The 19016-nt window shown below is 39.5% G+C and overlaps 1 protein-coding gene across 5 annotated transcripts in view; it reads right to left on the bottom strand.

Moving 5' to 3' along the window:
- The window catches only part of DIP2C (disco interacting protein 2 homolog C), a 308853-nt gene that overhangs the window by 47902 nt on the left and 241935 nt on the right, over positions 1 to 19016 (bottom strand). For all 5 annotated transcript variants that reach the window (XM_063415559.1, XM_063415579.1, XM_063415569.1 and 2 more), the window contains 9 exons: positions 18741 to 18949; positions 17818 to 17932; positions 13433 to 13634; positions 11208 to 11317; positions 10425 to 10505; positions 6581 to 6704; positions 4820 to 4941; positions 2118 to 2229; positions 1926 to 2035 (listed from right to left, as the gene is read on the bottom strand). In XM_063415559.1, the coding sequence (XP_063271629.1) occupies positions 1926 to 2035; positions 2118 to 2229; positions 4820 to 4941; positions 6581 to 6704; positions 10425 to 10505; positions 11208 to 11317; positions 13433 to 13634; positions 17818 to 17932; positions 18741 to 18949 (1185 nt within the window). The remainder of the gene's footprint in view (positions 1 to 1925; positions 2036 to 2117; positions 2230 to 4819; positions 4942 to 6580; positions 6705 to 10424; positions 10506 to 11207; positions 11318 to 13432; positions 13635 to 17817; positions 17933 to 18740; positions 18950 to 19016) is intronic.

Raw genomic sequence — 19016 nt, 5'->3', positions numbered from 1 at the left:
CTTTGATCTCTGCCACACAGGGAGCTGGTTGCTTTATATACTGCTCACTGAGAGTCAGTGGAGGAAAATGGGCACTTGGAAGGTAAAATTTATTTGATCTTAAAGTAAACAGGGGAATAAAGCTCCAGAAGTGATTTTTTTCTCCATTCCAGTGACAGCCATAACTGAGTCTGGATGTGTTCCAAGAGATGCAGAAGGACCAGCTCTGAATGGGTGTCAGTGTGGTGATCACCTGCAGTCTGCAGATTCATTCTACTCCAGCTGAATGAAGACCACTTTTTCACATGGGATTAAACTGAACTCTTTTTTACATAGAACTGCTGCTATTCTGTGATTTTTTACACCATACTGTATGCAAACTATTGAAAATGTTGAGAGTAAATGCCAGTGGAATCTCCAACTTTTAAACTGATTACAAAACATTTATCAACTTTTCAGAAACCACAGGAGTAATAGCCATTTCTTTTAATTTCGTACCACTGCATTACGAATATAAGCCTTGTGGCCTCTTTTGATCATTTTATAGTTAATTAATCACTAGTGATGATGTAGTAGATGGTAACTGTTTACATAAACCTGCTGAGTCAGTGACCTGCAGGCTCTATGACCCAGATATTAGAAGCTAATCAAGAATTCCTTGATAGATTTATCTGTATTTCCCTCTAGCCACACTAAGAAAGGCTCATCGACTTGTCCTGCCTTTCACTGTCTTTGATGTTTCCCATATACTCACTTTGCATAGTTAGTAGTCATCACTGCAAATCTGATAAAGTGTAATTCAGACCTGATTTAATACAGTTGACTGCATATGAAACAATCATTTTAGCCTTTCTCTAGAGGAAATTAAGATTTATGTGACATTCACTCCTTTAAAAAATAGATAAGTCAGATAAATTACACCCTAAAAATCCCTGGTTTTCTCTGTTGGCTACTAAGGAGCCCCAGAGAAAGTTAGATGGAATGAATGCTGCAGGAGTGTCCAATATGTGACCATCAGCCAGGTAAACCAGTTAAGCATCAGTCAGCCTCAAGCTGGTCACTTCAACAGCTCTGTGCTTCCATCTCCTCATCCAAAAACTGAGAAAATGATGGGGTCTTTTGTTTATAAACTATGCTGGCAGTTTCTGCAATTAGATGGATGATACTAGAGTATGAGAAATTCAGCATATGCTCTGGGTGTGATACATCAGCAGAGATTGCTAAAGTAATCATAATCCTTGGGTATGCAACAAATAGGAGTAAGGAAGAAACAGGTAAGAATAACAGAGTGATTTTACTGTGTCTTGGTGAAACCAGTAGTGGGATACATAAATTAGGTACAAGAGATTTGCTAAACTGTGGCTAGAAGGTTGGAGAAAATGGCAGAATAGATTTCAAGAGTTCCAGATGCCTGATCTTAGCAAACAAACCTATCAATGAGTTTTTGCAGCTTACTCTAATACTGGCAGGCACACAGTAGTAGAGTACCAGAACATACCAGAGAAATCATCAGGTCCCTTAACTGCAAGAAGAAGAGAATATTGAAAACCAACAGCCAGTAGCTGAGTTGCAATAAGAAGGGAGCAATGAATGGGCACTGGAACAATCAGGAAAAAAGATGACAGTCTCATTTCCTTCATAAAATGGAAAAAAACAGATGCCTAAGCTGAAAAATGCTTCCAGCAGACAAACTAGTGGTTTATGCACAGGAGTAACAGAATGAAATTTTTAGTCTGAGGAGGAGGAGAGGGGCTAAACCCACCACACACAGTCCTGTAGCAAGCAGAGAAGAACTAATTTAATGTCAGTGGATTCAAACAATGTCTGCAAGGGAGGAAGTACTTCAATCCCTGCTTCCAAAAATCAGGAGGAGTCACAAATTAGGAGCAACCACCTGCCAGCCAGGCAGGACATCAAGAAGGGCAGATTTAATAAGAAGTCCCTACCTTTACCCCTGCCAGCATGCCAGTGGTGGAGACACTGAAGTCAAGGTAAGCAAGTGTTTCAGGGTTAGAAGGTTTGTAGATCTGTGCAGGCCGCTTCTTTGGCAAATCGTCTGGTGGAGACAGAGACAGAAAAGGTGTGTATGTCACTGGCAAGTGACAAAGAGACAGAGGTCCCCTGGCCCCAGCACTCACCTGTATCTAGGACTGGAGGCCATGTCCTGATATCCACTGCTGCCGCCGCCTCCCGCGACCGTAACAATTTACATATTAATTGCGTGGTCATCAAGCAGGCAGAGCGGCTCACCTAGAAATTCAAGAAATAAATAAAAACACGATGGGATACTAATTAACTCTCCCATGAAAATGGGCAAGACCATAACTTATTTTCTGCCAGAGCAGACACAGGTATATCAACTTTATGTTTTCTGATCAGCAGGTGGGAAGACGCTCAAAAATGCAGCTCACAAAGAAGACAAAGCCATGTGAGTTTTACAGCTTATATGAAAACTGCACTTTGAGAAGAGCATTGTAATGAAATTAAAAGCACCTTAATAGTGAGAATGTGACCTTTTCAACACATTGTATCAGCTCTCACCCCAAAATGCCAGTAAAGAAGACTGTGTCCAAAAGATTTCCTATGTGACAATAACGTATCGTGGTTTGTAAATAATATTTTCAGATAAATCAAAACCTAACTGGACATTTTATATGAATAATTTTACTATCTTAATTCAATTTTATGTTAGCCACGTATTTCCAATTCCTGTGCTAGTGATAAACCACTGGGAACTCTTCTGATACTGGCAAAAGTCTCTTTAGAGCAGAAATTGTACAAGTGGCACTAAGAAATGAAATGGTGAGCTTACAGCAAATACCATCAGCTCCAAACTTTGGATGATACATGCTGAATTCTGCTTTTAGATTTGTTATTTTTAAAAGTTCATAGGTTTCAACTACAAGAATATTTCTTACTTAATACAAATACTTCTTATTAATAAAAATTATTATGCTTAAGGAATTCAGACAAACATGCATGTAAGCACTGAAATCACTGAAGATAAAAGACAGGAAAAACTGAAAAGGCAACATTTTTCTTCTTTTTCCTAAACTTTAAAATCATTGCAAATGCTGCTAAGAGTATTTTCTTCTTTAAGGAAAATGAAACATTTCATCACACACTAAATTTCCTGTATTTAAACTAATAAAATCAGTAATCATATGTACACTAAATTTTACCATGGAGCAGAAGAGAACAGCTTCTATCGATGAAGATCTCTCAAGTTTTTACAACACCAGAAGTTCGGACATTTTTAAATTTGGAGCAAACATCATGGAACCAAACTCTAATCTCTTGACACTCTAATCCCATGACTGCCCTGTATAGACTGTTTAAATACTTCAAGCTAAAAGTGAATACAAACAAAGCCACTGTGGCACTCCTTAACCCATTTTCATTGTCATGGAAAGGCAAATTAATTCTTACATCACTAATTTTAATCCATGAAAATCTTGATTTGGGACACTAAACCATAAAACAAAAGGAATTTCAAGAGCTGCTGGTTCCCAGCCCCTTCAGGAATATCCATGCCTGGAGAATTCCACATCAGAGGTAAACATACAGGGATGGTGAGAAGGAGAAAGAACACAACGTAGCTACAGGTTAGCAACCACTCAAGATGGGGTCAATTCAGTTTTTTTTTTTTACAACTACCAGCTCATCACAAAAACACAATTATGCAGGCCAAATTTTACTCAGAAGTCATTGTCAGTGACTTCAAAAGGTGCTGTGCAGACACACAACATGTTACAGCAGGCGTTGACCCCATCACATCAGGAAATTTGTGTGACTGTATTGGGAATGAAAGAACAGCCACAACATTTTAATTTTTACAAGGCCATTAATCTCAAAATTGAGAGACATTCTTGTGTAAAACAGAGCTGAGAGGTTTATAAGTCAAACTGGCATTAATATGGCTAATAAATGTCAACATTTTATCTGAAGTTACTCTATTGATGGGACATGTCACCTTAGAGCAGTCCGTTTTTTATCATGAAATCAAACATCGAGTTTAGCCAATTAACATCAAAAGAAAAATAAAAAAACACATTTTACTTCTGTATGTTAACAATCGATGTCTAAAAACACCAAGTGCCAAAATATTAAATAACAAGAATTCTGAAAATAATAGGATAATTTCTCATATCTCTGATGCCATAAGGAAAGCCAAAAATGACATCTCTACTACTTGTTAATTGAAAGTATCAGAATTAATTAGCGATGGTAAAAACACATCTGTTTAAACTTGTTTCTTCAGAATTCCAGTCAATAAATTAGAAACTACCAGATGTAAAGAGCTGTCTAATTTTAACTTTTTATTTCCCTCAGTAACCAGCACATTGCAGTTATTTATGTGCAACTAAGGTTGAACATTGTTAGACAAAGCCAAAATACCAAAAGAAAACACTGAATGAAAAAGTCTGAGTAACACTCTCCTGGATGAAACAAAAGACCAACCAACATCTTCTCAACAAAACTTTGAAATTGCTTTAAATGCAGAACAATTGGACATTCAGAGGTGAGCATGCCACCAGGTGAGGACAAACTTCCCACTCAGGTTTTTCTCAACAGTCAGTGTGGCTCTTACTGGGAGGAATCCTACCCTTCTTGGCATATAGCTAAATATAAAGAAACACTTTAAATATATTTCTTGAAAGGAGTCACGTAACTGGGGCAAAACGTGACAGCTCAAGTGAGCAGGTTGTACATTGCCAACACACTGAAGCCCTGCGTCCTGGGAAGGAATACAACTCTTCTACCCCCCACTCAAGTTACTCCTAAAGACACAGATCCACCAGCCCTTGCATGCACTGTGCAGCCTGAGGTGTCTGCTCACCTCCACGATCATCTTCACCGTGGGCAGCGTGGTGGCGATGTTCTGGGGGTGTGGAGGCCGCACCGTGATGGGCACGCAGCCCGCGTACAGGCATCCGTAGAACGCCGCAATCAGGTCTATCCCTGCGGGGAGAGCAAACAGAGCCTCCCTGAAAATCAGATCAGTTAATCACACACTCCTATGTCAGCATAAATAATGCTTGGAACTCAACCCAGAAGGTTAAATGAGTGACTAAGCCCTTTAAAGGACTTCTTTCTCAGCCCCTTGTCAGTATTTGTTCAGCTTCACTGATTGCTCTCTACCGCACCGTTCTGAGCATGAAAACCACAGGCGACAAACAAAACTGCAGCCAGATATCAGCATTTAGGAGAACTCCAGTTTGTTGTTCAGGAAGTAAACCATTAAAAAGACTGATTTTTACAGATTAATTATCTTCCTAAATGTACATTTATAGCATGTACAAGAAGAGGATGTCCCAGCAAAAGGACGAGGTAGGATAATGCTTGGTCCTATCAGCTGCAGAAAGAACATCGGATGTTCCATGAAATAATGTCCTGCTCTTGCCATTTTTAAGTTCTCATAGTCAGCCTTGACTTACCTACCTGAAATTTTACAATAAAAAGAGAGTAATGATTTTGAAATCCTGCTTCTAACATAAAATTAGGTGCTGTGCCATATAAATATTGACTGCAGGTGATGGACAATGGACAGCACCCTTCAGGCTACCTAAGGAGGCTGAACAGACAACAATTCAAAGATCCCTTGAATGCTGCTGTCTGTCACCTCCCTGGTGCTGTACGCAGGCTGTGATGACAGTGGGGGCTGGTTTATTCTTTCAGTGGAAAAGGATCTGCAGTAGGCTATTATTCCTTCAATAAAATGCTTCATTCAGGGGAAGTGAAATACAGGAAACAAACATTTAAGTTGAAAGTGTTACTCTTCCTTTATGGAAAAGGTTTCCCATATTAACCACTGCCAATCTGCCCCTATAACTACAAAGATATAACCAGTGTCTTGCAGTACTTACAAACCAAATATCACATTACAGCCCTTAAATCAGACTGTTTATTTCCCCAACACACAAGAAATGTTACAGATAAAAAGAGTTGCACTAGATCAGAAATAATTTCAAGCAAATGTCAAATGTGTTACCAGTTAACACAAACTTAAAAGCCCTGATGCCAAAGGATGAAAATCCTAATTAAGAGAGCTATCTAGATTAAGAATCTATAGAGAAAATTGTAATGACAACTTCGTATTTCTTAATAATTTTCTACTTATCAATCAAATTTCTACTCTAAAACCCCCCATGTATTACTGCCTGGTTATTGTTGCTTTACACTCATGAAATGCAGCACTTCCAGGAGGGAATTGAACAGGTGAATCTAAGAAAACTTAGACAATGGAACTGCATGCTCATAAAATAGTCTATATCCAGCAATTAAAAAAAAGCAGTAATTAAATCTGACTGCTCATAAGAGACAGGTTTTAAAAACACAAGTTAGTCCTAATCTGAACCCAAAGAAATAAAACCTGTGTGTATGCATAAATACATTTCACTAAATGTACTTAAATTTCACTTATTTAGTTTAAATTTCACTTTTAACTACATTTCACCAAATTCAAAGGAATGTGCATAAGGCAAACACCTTGTGTTTTGACAATTAATATGGTGTATATGGTAACACCCCCAATGCAGCACCCTTCAGGACCTCGCTGAACTCCCAGGAGTGCCAAGGTACTGCCACAGCAATTCTTTACCTGGTGGGTAAACCAAAGCCACGTGGTCTCCATCCTGTAGATGTCCCCTCTCCATCAGCATGACAGCTATCTTCTCAGCTCGTTTATGCAGCTGGACACATGTCAGCGAGTTGGCTATTGTTCCCTGCACGGGGAAAAAGATAAATGTCACAGGAGATAACGTGATGTGCTGAAACTCTGCTTTCCTCTTCACCTTAGAAGTTGTGGGATGAGGGGCAGCCACAATATGCCATGCAGTCAAATTAAAATATGGAAACATTCAGCCTTGGGCCGAACTGTGGCTGGAAGGGAAAAAGATGTTCCTATAGTAGAGGAATGTTCTCTGTTCCATTCTCTGTGCTTTCTCCCCTCACCAGTGTTTCTACCCCATCAAGGCAGTACAGCAGGGTGCTATTATCCTGCCCATGTAACCTGTACTTCCCTTGCTACACAGGCAGCACTCCTGCAGCAGCCAGGGAAGTGCCTTTATGGTTTCTGGAGCAAACTTTAGCATCTGTGGAGAGCAATTCTGAAAATTGCATTTTGTTGTCTGCACACTGGAGCGGAGCCAAACGGCCCAGCAGAAATACTTTAAAGACAAAAGACACAGGAGAAAGCAATACTTTGTGATGCAAAAAAGAATTAGTCTGGAACAAAAGATAAGCACTTATATTGCATATAAATGAAAGAGAGAAGAAAGGCATTTGTTAAATATGAATAACTCTGGTCAGCATGAGCTTGGCATTTTTGAAGCATTTCAAATAGTGCAAAGCCAAAATTATCAAACAGTCACAGTGTTTTAAACTGAATGAATGTTACAGTTCTTGCACTTCCTAAATATATATATATGTGTGTGTGTGTGTGCGCACACACAAGTACACATTTAGAAAAATATATACATCTGTATCACAAAATTCACTACCACTTCAGGCAGACATTTCAGAAGTCTAAAAATGAATGTATAGGACAGACTAGTTGCACCTAGAGGTGGCCAGGTCAGGTCTGGGCTGGGAGAAAGGGACAGGGCAGTATGGGAAGGGCTGCATCTTGGCTTGTGTACTTGTTCTGTGCAAAAAGAGGAATTCAGTCTCCAGTACAGCTGTGACACACCTGGCACCTATCACAAGCACTAAGTTCATTTAAAAAAACGTGTTTCTGAAAAAAATGGAGGGGAAAAGGTAAGAATATGTGAGAATATGTAAACACATATATAGTAAAGAAGAAAACATGAACACACGCTAAAATAGAACAGTGAATCAAAAATGCAATGTAATACAATAAAAACGTATTGCATCACTATCCTCATTAAGAGACAAAGCAAGAGGGTCTACTGTTTTAAAGAAATGTTCTTTACACTCTATTTTAACAAGGCAAGGAACAATAAGCATTTATTCTGATGCTGGTTTCTGTCCACCACCACCCCACACACCACTGCAGTGTTTACTGACCAGGCCTCAGAGAGGAGGATGTTACCAGGATCACCTGACATTCACAAACTTCATTACAAACTGTCAACAAAGAGCACAACCCAACTGGGAATAAAATGGACAAAGCCATGGCTCAGCACTTCTCTTCATCATCCTCAGCAATAGTTTATTGAATTGCACTTCAGACAGTTTTAATCAGTCTTCTGATCAATGTGAAAACCATTTCACTAAGAAAGCTTCCTCTAAAGACATATGCAACCCTGTGGATGCTGGACCAGAGATGACTTCCATCTGTCCAGCCCTGAGTATGCCAAAGCAACGTGAGGTCTGGCTGTCCTGCCACTGCAGACCTGTCAGGAGATCTACTTAAACTCTCCACTTCTTCTTTCAAGAAATTGCCTGTTTCCATGGTTATGAGAAGAAGGACCCTTTATATCCCCACACGCACCAGAAGCATGGGTCCTACCAACAGATAGGAAATTGCTGTAAATTAAGTGGATTTGTGCAAAGCTTGTTTACATTTAAGACTTCTGGCACTTGCTGCCTGTGAACCAGTGGGAAGTCATTGTTTATGTGAAGTGTAGGGAAGGAAAATCCTGTTGTTGGACAAGAAGCACTTGCAAGCATCAGGCAACTACTCCCTTTGGGTTTTAATGAGCTATCCTGAAATGTAAAGGTGTTGCAATCCTTCATGACACACACTAAAAACAATGTAGTGCACTAATTTTGAAATATTTCAAATTCTCAAAGCTTGGGTTACAGGAAAACACTAATCTCAGTGGACATTTATTAGTCATCCACTGCAGGATGCCTGAATGTTTTAGAACAAAGTGTACAGACAATGTCCAAGGAAGACAAAATAGGAAAAGTTACAAATCAGAACTAAAATTCAAGATGGGCAATAAAATTTGCCTAGGGCAGACCCCACCAAATCTGTCATCCTTTTCCATAAAATATTAATTCTCTCTGAAAAGCATTACGTCTCTCAAACAAATTTCATATGATGACATACTCTTCATTTTAAAATCCAACTACTCTTCACTTCTATGGAATGGGAATTTGTTTTGTTAATCCTTGTTTTGCACATTGTGTCCTTACTTCCCACTGTTTGAACCCGTCTGCCAGCACGGGATGTTTGGCTTTATTTAAAACTCAAAAGCAACAGCCCTGTGTGGAAAAGATGCAATAGTACACATAAATCTTTCTCACAGCATCTTTGCTCCTAACTTAAAGGGCACAGCAATGCAGTACTTTAATGGTGTAATACTGAACTTATAAACAGCATTGCCTCTCAAGATTTCTATTTTTCCAATACATTATACATTATTACTTCACTATTTACCTGTCAGGTTTCCCATATTCACAAATATGAGGTATTAATTTGAATTTTTTCAAAATTTATTTAATTACTTACTGGTAGCTTTAAACTGAACTTTGTAACAGCACTATAAGATGGAGAAGGACATTCTGTAAATACTGTAAGTGGTGATTTCACAGAGGTTCACAAATTCCAGGAGGTTTAAGAACCCATTCAGGCTGCATAAAGACCACATAGGCTGAGACAACATCAGCTACTACTCCAGGGGAACTCCAGCACTTTTCCAGGCCTCCCCTCTCCTGAAGACCCTCACACTATGTATGTTTCCCAGATCTGACAGATATGTGTAGATGTATTGTGATGGAATGGGTTGAAATCAGACTTTAATTCTCTCTGTGGTCTTGAGAATTATTGGTTTGTCATCTGTAATCTGTAATCATCCAGGAAGTAAGGAAGTTAAACTAAAGAAAGCAAGGAAGTTTTACTCTTAGTAAAGCCAAGTTCTATACTCATCACAGTCATTAATTCATTTTTAGTAAGCAATGAAATGTGCCAGGCTGGCACCTCGTATAGGTTATGCAGACAGATTTATTAGTGATCCTCTGCAGACTTGATTGTATTCTTGACAAACATTTCCTTCTCTTCACCTCCTTTCCTCATTCTCACACCTCCCCCAGATGGTCCAATCTCAAAACCAACAGCCATTGCTTTATTTAGGGAAAATGCTTTGGTTTTGCCAAGCCTGTGCTTTTCAAATTGGAAATCAGGATGGTGAGCAGTATTAAACACTGTTGTTATTCAACACAGGGACAGATTTGAAACAGATTCAACAGTATTGAAACAGATTTGCAGTGTCAGCTCACACACAACATATATGTGGTGGAAAAAGAAATGAGAAATGTGTAAGGCACGCTGTCTGAAACAAAAGTAATCTATATCTTGACAACTGACAATGATTATTCTTTTCCCCTTTCTGCCTCAGTGAACATTAAATATAACAGCTGAGTATTAGTGGAAATAGGAAGAGAAAGGTCACATCCAGCCACAGCACAGTCAGGTGCTGCTGGAATCCCAGTGAGCCTTTTCCAAGCCTGTTGGAGCCATGGCCTGAGTTTCTTACCCTGCAGTTGAGCAGGGTGTAGAGCACGTGGTCAGGGGTGGTCTGAGCTCTCCACTGCAGCACTTCTGACAGGAACAGGAACTGCAATGAAGCACAGTGACAGTCACCACACTGAACAACTTCTTGGCTTTAAAATCCAGGTCACAACAGCCAGAAGCACTAAATAGGAATTAATTCTCTCGTTGTCCCACATTTATAGCAAGGTGCTTTTTCATAGTAGCAGCCACCTCTCTGGAAGTGAAGCCACTGCTGGGTTTATGATATGTTACTGCATATACTTCCAAAGCAATAAAAGTTCTTACTGATCCCTCTGAAATTAAGCACCATTTAATTCTTTAGCTTCCTCTCTTTTTCTTCTTCAATAAGGTCAGGACCTTATACATAAACAAAATTCTCTGGCTTCCACTTGAGCTGGTAAAAAAATTATGTAACAGAGGGTGATTTCTGGTAGAAGCCCTATGAACGCTTCCCACCACATTTTTTCTGCTGTCCCATGTAACCTTATTTCAACAAATCCATAAAAATGAAATGCAGTGGCTTCTCCTCACATCTATTTAATATTTATCTGTAAAGGAGGTTCCTTTACAGATAAATATTAAATATATGCATTAATTAAAAAGAAGTCATCAACAAATTTGATGGTAATAATAACAATAATCATCATCCATCATGTCTCTGAACTGCTAAGTGTTCTGATGTCAACTATAGGATGTTAACTATATATATAGATGAAGATAACTATATGACGTTAAGTACAAGCTGTAACAGAAAAGTTTAGTTTACCTTTCTGGCCTGGTCATTGTCTTCTATTTGCCCCAGATCTCTACCACTGGCCTGTGCAATTCTTTTTCCAGAGACCAAGTTCCCCACCATCACAGAGGCAGGGCCAATTTCTAGAATAAAGCAGAAATACACCAAGTATAATAAAAATCCTATGCTTGTGGATCACAATTCATGTTCTTTGGCATTACATGATGTTTTCCTCACTGCCGTCCACAAAACCAAACCTTGGGCACATCTCTGTTGACACAAACTTTGGTTATGGACCAGAAGTGGCTGGAAGATACATAGGACTGGATTTATCATCTCAAAACAGCTCCTATTTAGCATGGGATCCCCACAGCAGACATATCTTGTCTGCCTTGATATGATGAATGTGGAAAATTTAGCTGGGTGCATCTCCATTCAAGTGCCTCAGTCCAGAGTGACATTAGCAGAAATTCTCCAGAGGGTTCTGCTGTATTGTATGTAAAGCAAGTTACCCAGGCAGCAACACCTCTGCAGACATTTTGGCTCACAAAATGAAAACAACACATTGATAAAAATATACAGGCACAGTTAGAGCCAGACAAGCAGACTTCCATGTTTGTTGTAACATTCCTATTTCCCTCTTCTGTTGCCTGGGCTAAGCTGCATCTGTATTAGGACTTCTGTAATGCTACAGACATGAAGTGACAGGGATTAGGAAGGCAGATGGTGCATATGATAAAATATATGCAAGCCATTTAGGATAAGATTGAGAATGAAGTTAAGTAACTTCAGAAGAAAAGATGTTGTGGCTGACACTCCTCCATGAGGTGGATTTCACTGATGTGTTGTTGCTGCCATTAGGGGACAATACCTGTCTCACAGATACCATTTAAGCTCATGTTGGCATTTGTTTTCTGCTTCTCCAGCATGGATTACTGATCAACTGCAATTTATACCAGGCTCTACTTCTAGCCTATGATATCCAAGTGATTGTGGTGTAAGTAACCAGATAATGTACAATCAAAAGCACCTACAGAAGACTGCTTTAAAATTATAAAAGCAATACCCTCTGGGTATGTCACAACACAAAATGGGAGAATCTGATTCTATCAGATGTTTCTGTGCTCCTGGCACTACTTTTACTATGGTAATATTTAATGTGTACATAACACATCTGCAACAATCTCTACTGATTCTAATTCAGTGATTATTTTCTGGTGCAGCAACAAGGAAATACCAATGTGAGCATTGCAGTAAAAGGCCTCATTGCTTTCATTAAGTTAGTGCAAGTCACTGTTGACTTCTGACATTCCCAGTATCCGCAAACTGAGATCATAATTTTGATTCTGAAACATTTGTCCAAAGGTTTTAAAAAAAGATCATGGCTTAGGCAAACTTGTACTGAATTAATGAAGGATAGTCTCCATATCGCTTCTAATTCCAAGGTGTTTTTCAAAGTGGAAAATAACTAATACTTAGTCTAATGTTGCTGAATTCAAGCCTTAAGCCTGCAGCAACACATCCAGAACTCCTTGAAATTAATCTGAGTACTGAAACCTGCAATTGGATTCAAAGGCAAACATTTGTTAAAATTTACTTGTACATTGGGCACAAATAACCAGTGACTGGACTACAGCAGGCTACAAGAGCTTTCTTGGTCTCTTGAGACACTGCCTTGCTGTACCATTTCATTCAGTATTCTTCATGAAGAGGCAGTAGAACTTCTGAAGAACCATCTTAAAACTAGTTAGGGTTTTCCCTCTAATATACGTGTTCTAAGAGTAATACAGAATATCCCCATGCAGGTGGGAGATTAAATCACTCATTCTTTAACTTATTCATGACCAGTTTTTAAGTATTTGCTCTTCCAACACTGTTATTTAGTGTCAACAATCCTCTTCCTCTCTATTTCTAATTTACAAATTCAGCCCTCAAAATAAGCCAAGACTTTATCCTTCTCTGGTTTGGTCTCCATCCTCTTTAAACTTAACTGAAGAGGAATTTACTCCAGGTGTGGTCTCAGCAGCGCCTTGTAGAGTGATAAAAATGTCATCTTTATTGAATTAGCATTTTTCCTTGCACTCTCTGTGAAGGTGCTTCTAGCTTCTGGCAACACCAACCATGTCCTTGACACACACAGAATATTGAAGAGGAAAGCTGAGGAGGCTGATTCTCACCTGTATCAGCAATTACTTGATTTTGCTCCCTTACAGTACCATAAGCCAAAGTCACAGTCCCTTGGCCTTCACTCCTCTTACCTGGTTGCTTTTGCCTGGGTTTAGGCAGGTTTGTCACGCAGGTGTGGGGACACATGAGCACGTTACAAGGATGCAGAGATCCCTCCAGGAAGAGCTGTTTGGTTTCTGACAGGTGAATCCCTCCCAGCGGCGTCTTGGGAAGCGTGTTTGCTGGGACAAGTGCTAGGCAGTAGACTCCCACTTGATGAATGCTGTCAATCGCCTAAAAAAACACACAGGAAGTTGATTTTAATGAAGGGCTAATTTTTCATCATTCTAATAAGCACATGTTCTGAATTACTGCATAAAACAGCCCTAATAATTAACTGGCAATGGAAAGACACTTCAGCGATGTCAGTGATAAGGAGATTCTTTTCACTGGGAACAGGTGGATGGAAATGTTGTTACAGGCATTCAAGCAGATAAAAAAGCAACCAAAATCCGATGATAAATGCACACAAATCTATTAGGAAATGCTACCTTGTTATCCCTCTTAAGCACACATTAATAGCAGATATCCTGGAGATTTTTTACAAAGATGAGCTGTCAGACCACATGGAATTGTTTTAAGCTGTGCACTTCTCACAGCTAAAGTTCAAAGGATTCCTATCAACTTAATATCCAGTCCATCATTCTGGGCAAGGCAAAATTTCAAATAGCCCCTATACCTAATGATGTATGTAGCTTGTGAATCTTTTTAATTTTTTATAAGGTAATAACTGTTTCATTCCCTGATCAAGTGTAAAAGATTTGCAGGCAGGAATGGAAAATATATAAGGGTAAACTATGAAACTATCCACTTGAAAAAAATCTGTTGGACAAAAACCTGAAAAAGAAGCACCTTTGAATTGTATAGCAGCCATGTTCACTGCCTGATATGTTAATTAAACTGCATCACTTTCAAGAAAATTGTAGAGTACAGTATCTATGTAATTTATTGAGTTAAACATGAATATCCATGCACATAGATTTTAATTCCCTACAGATTTAAAGGACTGATTTTCCTTACAACAAAAATTGCAGCAAGTTTGTTAGAAAAACAACTTCAGTGTGTTAGAAAACCAGCTTCAGACATTTATGAAAACTGAGAAGCAAATTACAAATAGCATCTCTAATGAGTAGTTAGATGTTCAAAAATATAATTTACTTATCTTGCCTTTTCATTTTACACTGAGAAAAGTGTAAAAGTGAGAAAAGTGAATTGATATGTGTGCTGCCTTGAAGATATAATCTATACTCTGAGAATCAAATAATCACTTACAGTTATGGATGTACTAAAGTGTAGACCAATAAATTACTGATTACTTCTACAGACTAAGCTATGCTTTGCTTTTGGCTTCTGCTTGCTCCATTTCTTATTGATTTGACTGCAAAATCTCATAAGAAAGAATAATAAAATGGTGACTCATTTAAAAGCATTGGAATTTGAGCAGTAGCAGCTCTCACAGCAGAACTGGAAGACCTTGCTGCCGGGTTACATACACAACCCAAAAGATCAGCAATAATGAAATATTTATGGCAGCCAACACACAACATCTCGTGTTTCTGGCAGAAACCAGCATAACCTATTAATCATAATGTTATTTGTATGTTCTGAAAAGCAGTGATAAATCATGGGATCCTCACCTGACATCAGCTCGAAAGAAACCATCACAGGGCAAGTAATCACTTTTATTCAAACACAAAACTCTGTGGCTCCTACAAGTACTGAATGGAAAGCAATACCCAACTGTGGTAGGATGAAGAGTATGTGCACTCATTCCCCAGTAACTTCTGAACTGTCTCTGAGATACATCTACCACACAAGACCACATAAATATCATGTGTCATTCAAATCTGCCACCTTTCAGACCTTTGAGTTTGGCACATTTTTGAAGCAGGGAATGGCTTTGTCACAAGGATGAGAAGTGGTGAACTGAGCCTTAAAATTTTGAGGGAGAAGAGTATCAGTCAATTTTGATACTGCTGGCTCTTATGCCTTTTGATGAGATGACTTGGTTTTTGAAATGCCTCTATCTAGCCAGAGTCAAGCAGTATCTGAAATCTCTGTCCCTCTCTTTCATTGTGAAAATGGGCAAGATATCTCTGATGACTCTCCAAACTTGCAGAGCCCAGACTGTTGTGTTGTTTGAGTTGAGAAAACCTCTCGTTCTGACACAATTCTCTGGGTAAACATTCCCCAGTGCTGCAGTAGATCTCCTGGCTTTATCAAGTCCTGGCACTGGTAAAACTAACATCCAGTCTGCCATACAGGGACCACAACCCTGCCTGAAGGGTCAGGTCAGTCTGCAGCAGATGAGTATCTGAGATCTATCTGACTGAACTGCTGGGTGATCTGGGATCTTCACCCTTCTACTCCCAAGTATCTCCATCCCCACCCAGCCCAACCATCCCTCTGCTAAAGCCCACAGGTATGGCAGCTCTACCATCCTTCAGCTCCCTGCCAAGGGGCAGGATGGATCAGGAGAGTCAGGACATGTGCAAACCACTGGAAAAACTGGTTCTGAAAATCAAGGCAGCTCGACTGTAGGGAAGAGACAGCAGAAGCAGGCAGTGCAGGGCAGGGCTGGCACAGGGCAGCACTCACAGGGTGTCAGACAACCCACAAATAGCATTAAAATCAAGTAGTAATTTGATAGAGTTTGTTATCATGGACTTCACTGAGAGTCATGACACAGGCTGTAATAGTGTTATGTTGTGCCTCACTAGCAGATGATTCAGATACAGCTGGTTACCACTTCCTGACATCTGTCATTAAAACTCTGATTGGGAAGAGGCACAAAATATCCCACATGTTCCTGGCTTCTGTCCTTGATCTCTGCTCTCAGCTGTGGTGGAAACAGAAACTTCTTGTTCACATAGTGGTGCATGCCAGAGCTGCAGGCTTCACATGTGGGTGATGAAAGCAGCCACACATGTGTGTACTTTGATACATGGCCCACTATTCTCAGACACTGCTAGGGCTTGAGCAGACTCAGAATAACAGGGCTGACTCTTGGCAGGAGTACTGGGACACAGGATTCCTGCAGCTTGCAGTGCAGAACTCTACTGGCTATGATTGTGTAAGACATTAGTTCTGTAAAAGTCACAAAGATGCTCTGCTGACAAAACAGGATGAGTGTTAAGTCCAGAGTTTCAACCCTTTTAGGAGCCTGCTATGTGACAAAACCATGGGCAGTTCAAAGCCTCTTCTACAATAGTTGCCCTAGGTGCTACGAGGAGTTTCAAAGGCTTTCTGTGTGATGGCAAGCTAGAGTTTCTATCTTTTCTTGGTATTGATTTAGATCTACTGTGAATATCAGATGCCTCTAACTGTATGAAATGTAGCTATCTTTTAAATCAAGAGAGCAGATAAGCCTCTCTTGAGACGGATGAAAGCTTATTTGTTCAGTTTCTTGAAGGATACAGTAGATAGATCCCCTTTCTTATTCAGTAAAATGCAATGATGAATAAAAACTTCTCTGAATTTTGTGGGATCTTTTTCTTTGGCACTTAGGTAAAGCAAAAAATGTGTCTAAAATATATTTACTGAGAAGAGTCTCATAGAAGGACAGAAAGGAAGGTAGCAAAGGGAAGTGGAAGTAACAGGAAACCAACTGTAGACAGAGTTGAGACCACCTCACAAGGTAGCAACAAATTTAATCTGACCACATCTCCATTAAGTCTACTGCTTTTGAGTCTGAATTGGCTTAATCAGAGAGATGGAAAATGACCCTGTCTAAAGTATCTAATATTTTTGTGTGTGAACATTGGAGCTGAGTATAGTATTGATATTGCCAGACTGCTGGAATGGGATTCTTTGCAATAGGTGTCCCTCTAAGAAGATAACCTCACAGTAGATACCGAGATCTGAGCTAATCAATCACTTTCCCTCATTTCAGTAGAAGGAAACTGGGATTTTTAGGCCAAGTTTCATTCAGTTTATTTTAGCTATCAACGTGATACACTAGAAACACATAATTCTCTCTCAAAGTAAAAGAAGAAATCTGGATGACACCAACTCTGTATCCATGCTTATAACTGTTTAGTAAGAGACTCTGGTAGCTTTTGACAGTAAGAGTATATAATGCATTCATTCACTCACTCATTCCCCTTTCAAAGTAATGAATGACTATATGCTCATAAACCACATGCTACTCTCTCATTGCTATTATTTACTTCAATTCATTCCTGTTTTCTTTTAGCATTTTGATTAGGAAAAGGATCACTTTCTGCGTGTCTGCAGCCCAGATAGAAACTGCCACTCAGAAGAATCTCATTTTGTGCTCATTAAGAGCAAGTGCAACTGAAGGTGGATTCACAATTACTCAAAGACAAATGTCAGTTACCTTAGGGGTCTGAAAGATCAATAAAAAGAATATACACCAAGAAAAAAATAGCTTCCAAATGTACATATAGAGCATTACCTGGAGGACTCTACTCATCCACTGAAAACTGTCTTCTTCTGTGGAATCTGGCCTTTGCTCAGCAACAATAACTATCCTTTCATCGTGCAGCACGCTCACAGAAAACACTGCTATTCTATAGGAGGAGAGAAGAGCAGTTAGTGCCAGGGCAGAGGGAAAAATCTGTCTTCTGCAATAGTCTTCTGCAACTCTGATTTCTTTATTTATTAGTTAGACTCCTGGTGTGTCAATTAGTAATATATTTATGGAGAAAAAGCTACAAGAACAGTTTTGGATAAGTTCTGGAGTTGAAACAGCAGGCTTTGTTCTACAGTCATGTATATACAAGCATAGCATCAGAGCAGGATTGAGAGTGAACATTCTTGGAATAAGAAAAGCACTACTACATTTGGGTCACACCAAGGCTGTTGCTAAGATGTTATACAACATAAGCACCTTCCTTGGCGCCATCTTAGAAGATGGTAATTGCAACATCATTTTGTGAGAGGTCTGACATGTGATGGAGTGTGAGCACATGCTGTCACATGAGGCTCTTCAGAAGTTTTAGATGTCTCCTGCTCAGTTTCAGCACATGAGGAAGGTCACACAAAGAACCACTTTCACATTGCAAAACTTCAGTGTAAGGCATATTGGAAATGTTCAGTTCACATGGAAAGGCTCCTGTGGAGCCAATCCATCAGAATTAACCAGCTGTTCAACTGGAAATTTCAGTAATCACAGTTTCAAGACCTTGGTATCCAAATTCTGTCTCAACATTGCCTTTGGCTTCCCTCAGCTGTCTCCTGGTTCAGACAATATGAACAGAACTTGAGGGAAACTACAATGTAGATCAGGCACTGCTTTCTGAAAGCATCTGGATCATTTACACTTCATCTAAGCAAAATGAAGATATCTACATAACATAAAAAAAGAAAGGATCAAACCTTCCCCTGTAGACAAATTTCATGGGTTCCACGGCCAGTGCTGTTGCTACAATGTCATCAGCATTATGTCTTCTTCCACTGACTACCATCAAACCATCCATTTTGCCAATAACAAAGACAAGTCCACCTGGTCCTATGAAGCCCAGAAGTCCAGTCCTTATAAAAGGATATTCGGTGATAGGGCCACCAGAACTGGTCATAGGAAACACCTGCAAAACAGAAGCTTGAGTCTTCAGTTCTATTCACAGAGATCAGGCTGCAAAGGATTTCAGGCAT

This window comes from Prinia subflava, chromosome 1 (genome assembly GCF_021018805.1).
Source record: "Prinia subflava isolate CZ2003 ecotype Zambia chromosome 1, Cam_Psub_1.2, whole genome shotgun sequence".
NCBI lineage: Eukaryota > Metazoa > Chordata > Aves > Passeriformes > Cisticolidae > Prinia > Prinia subflava.
The sequence above is the reverse complement of the archived record's forward strand: the minus strand, read 5'-3'. Positions and strand labels throughout refer to the sequence as shown.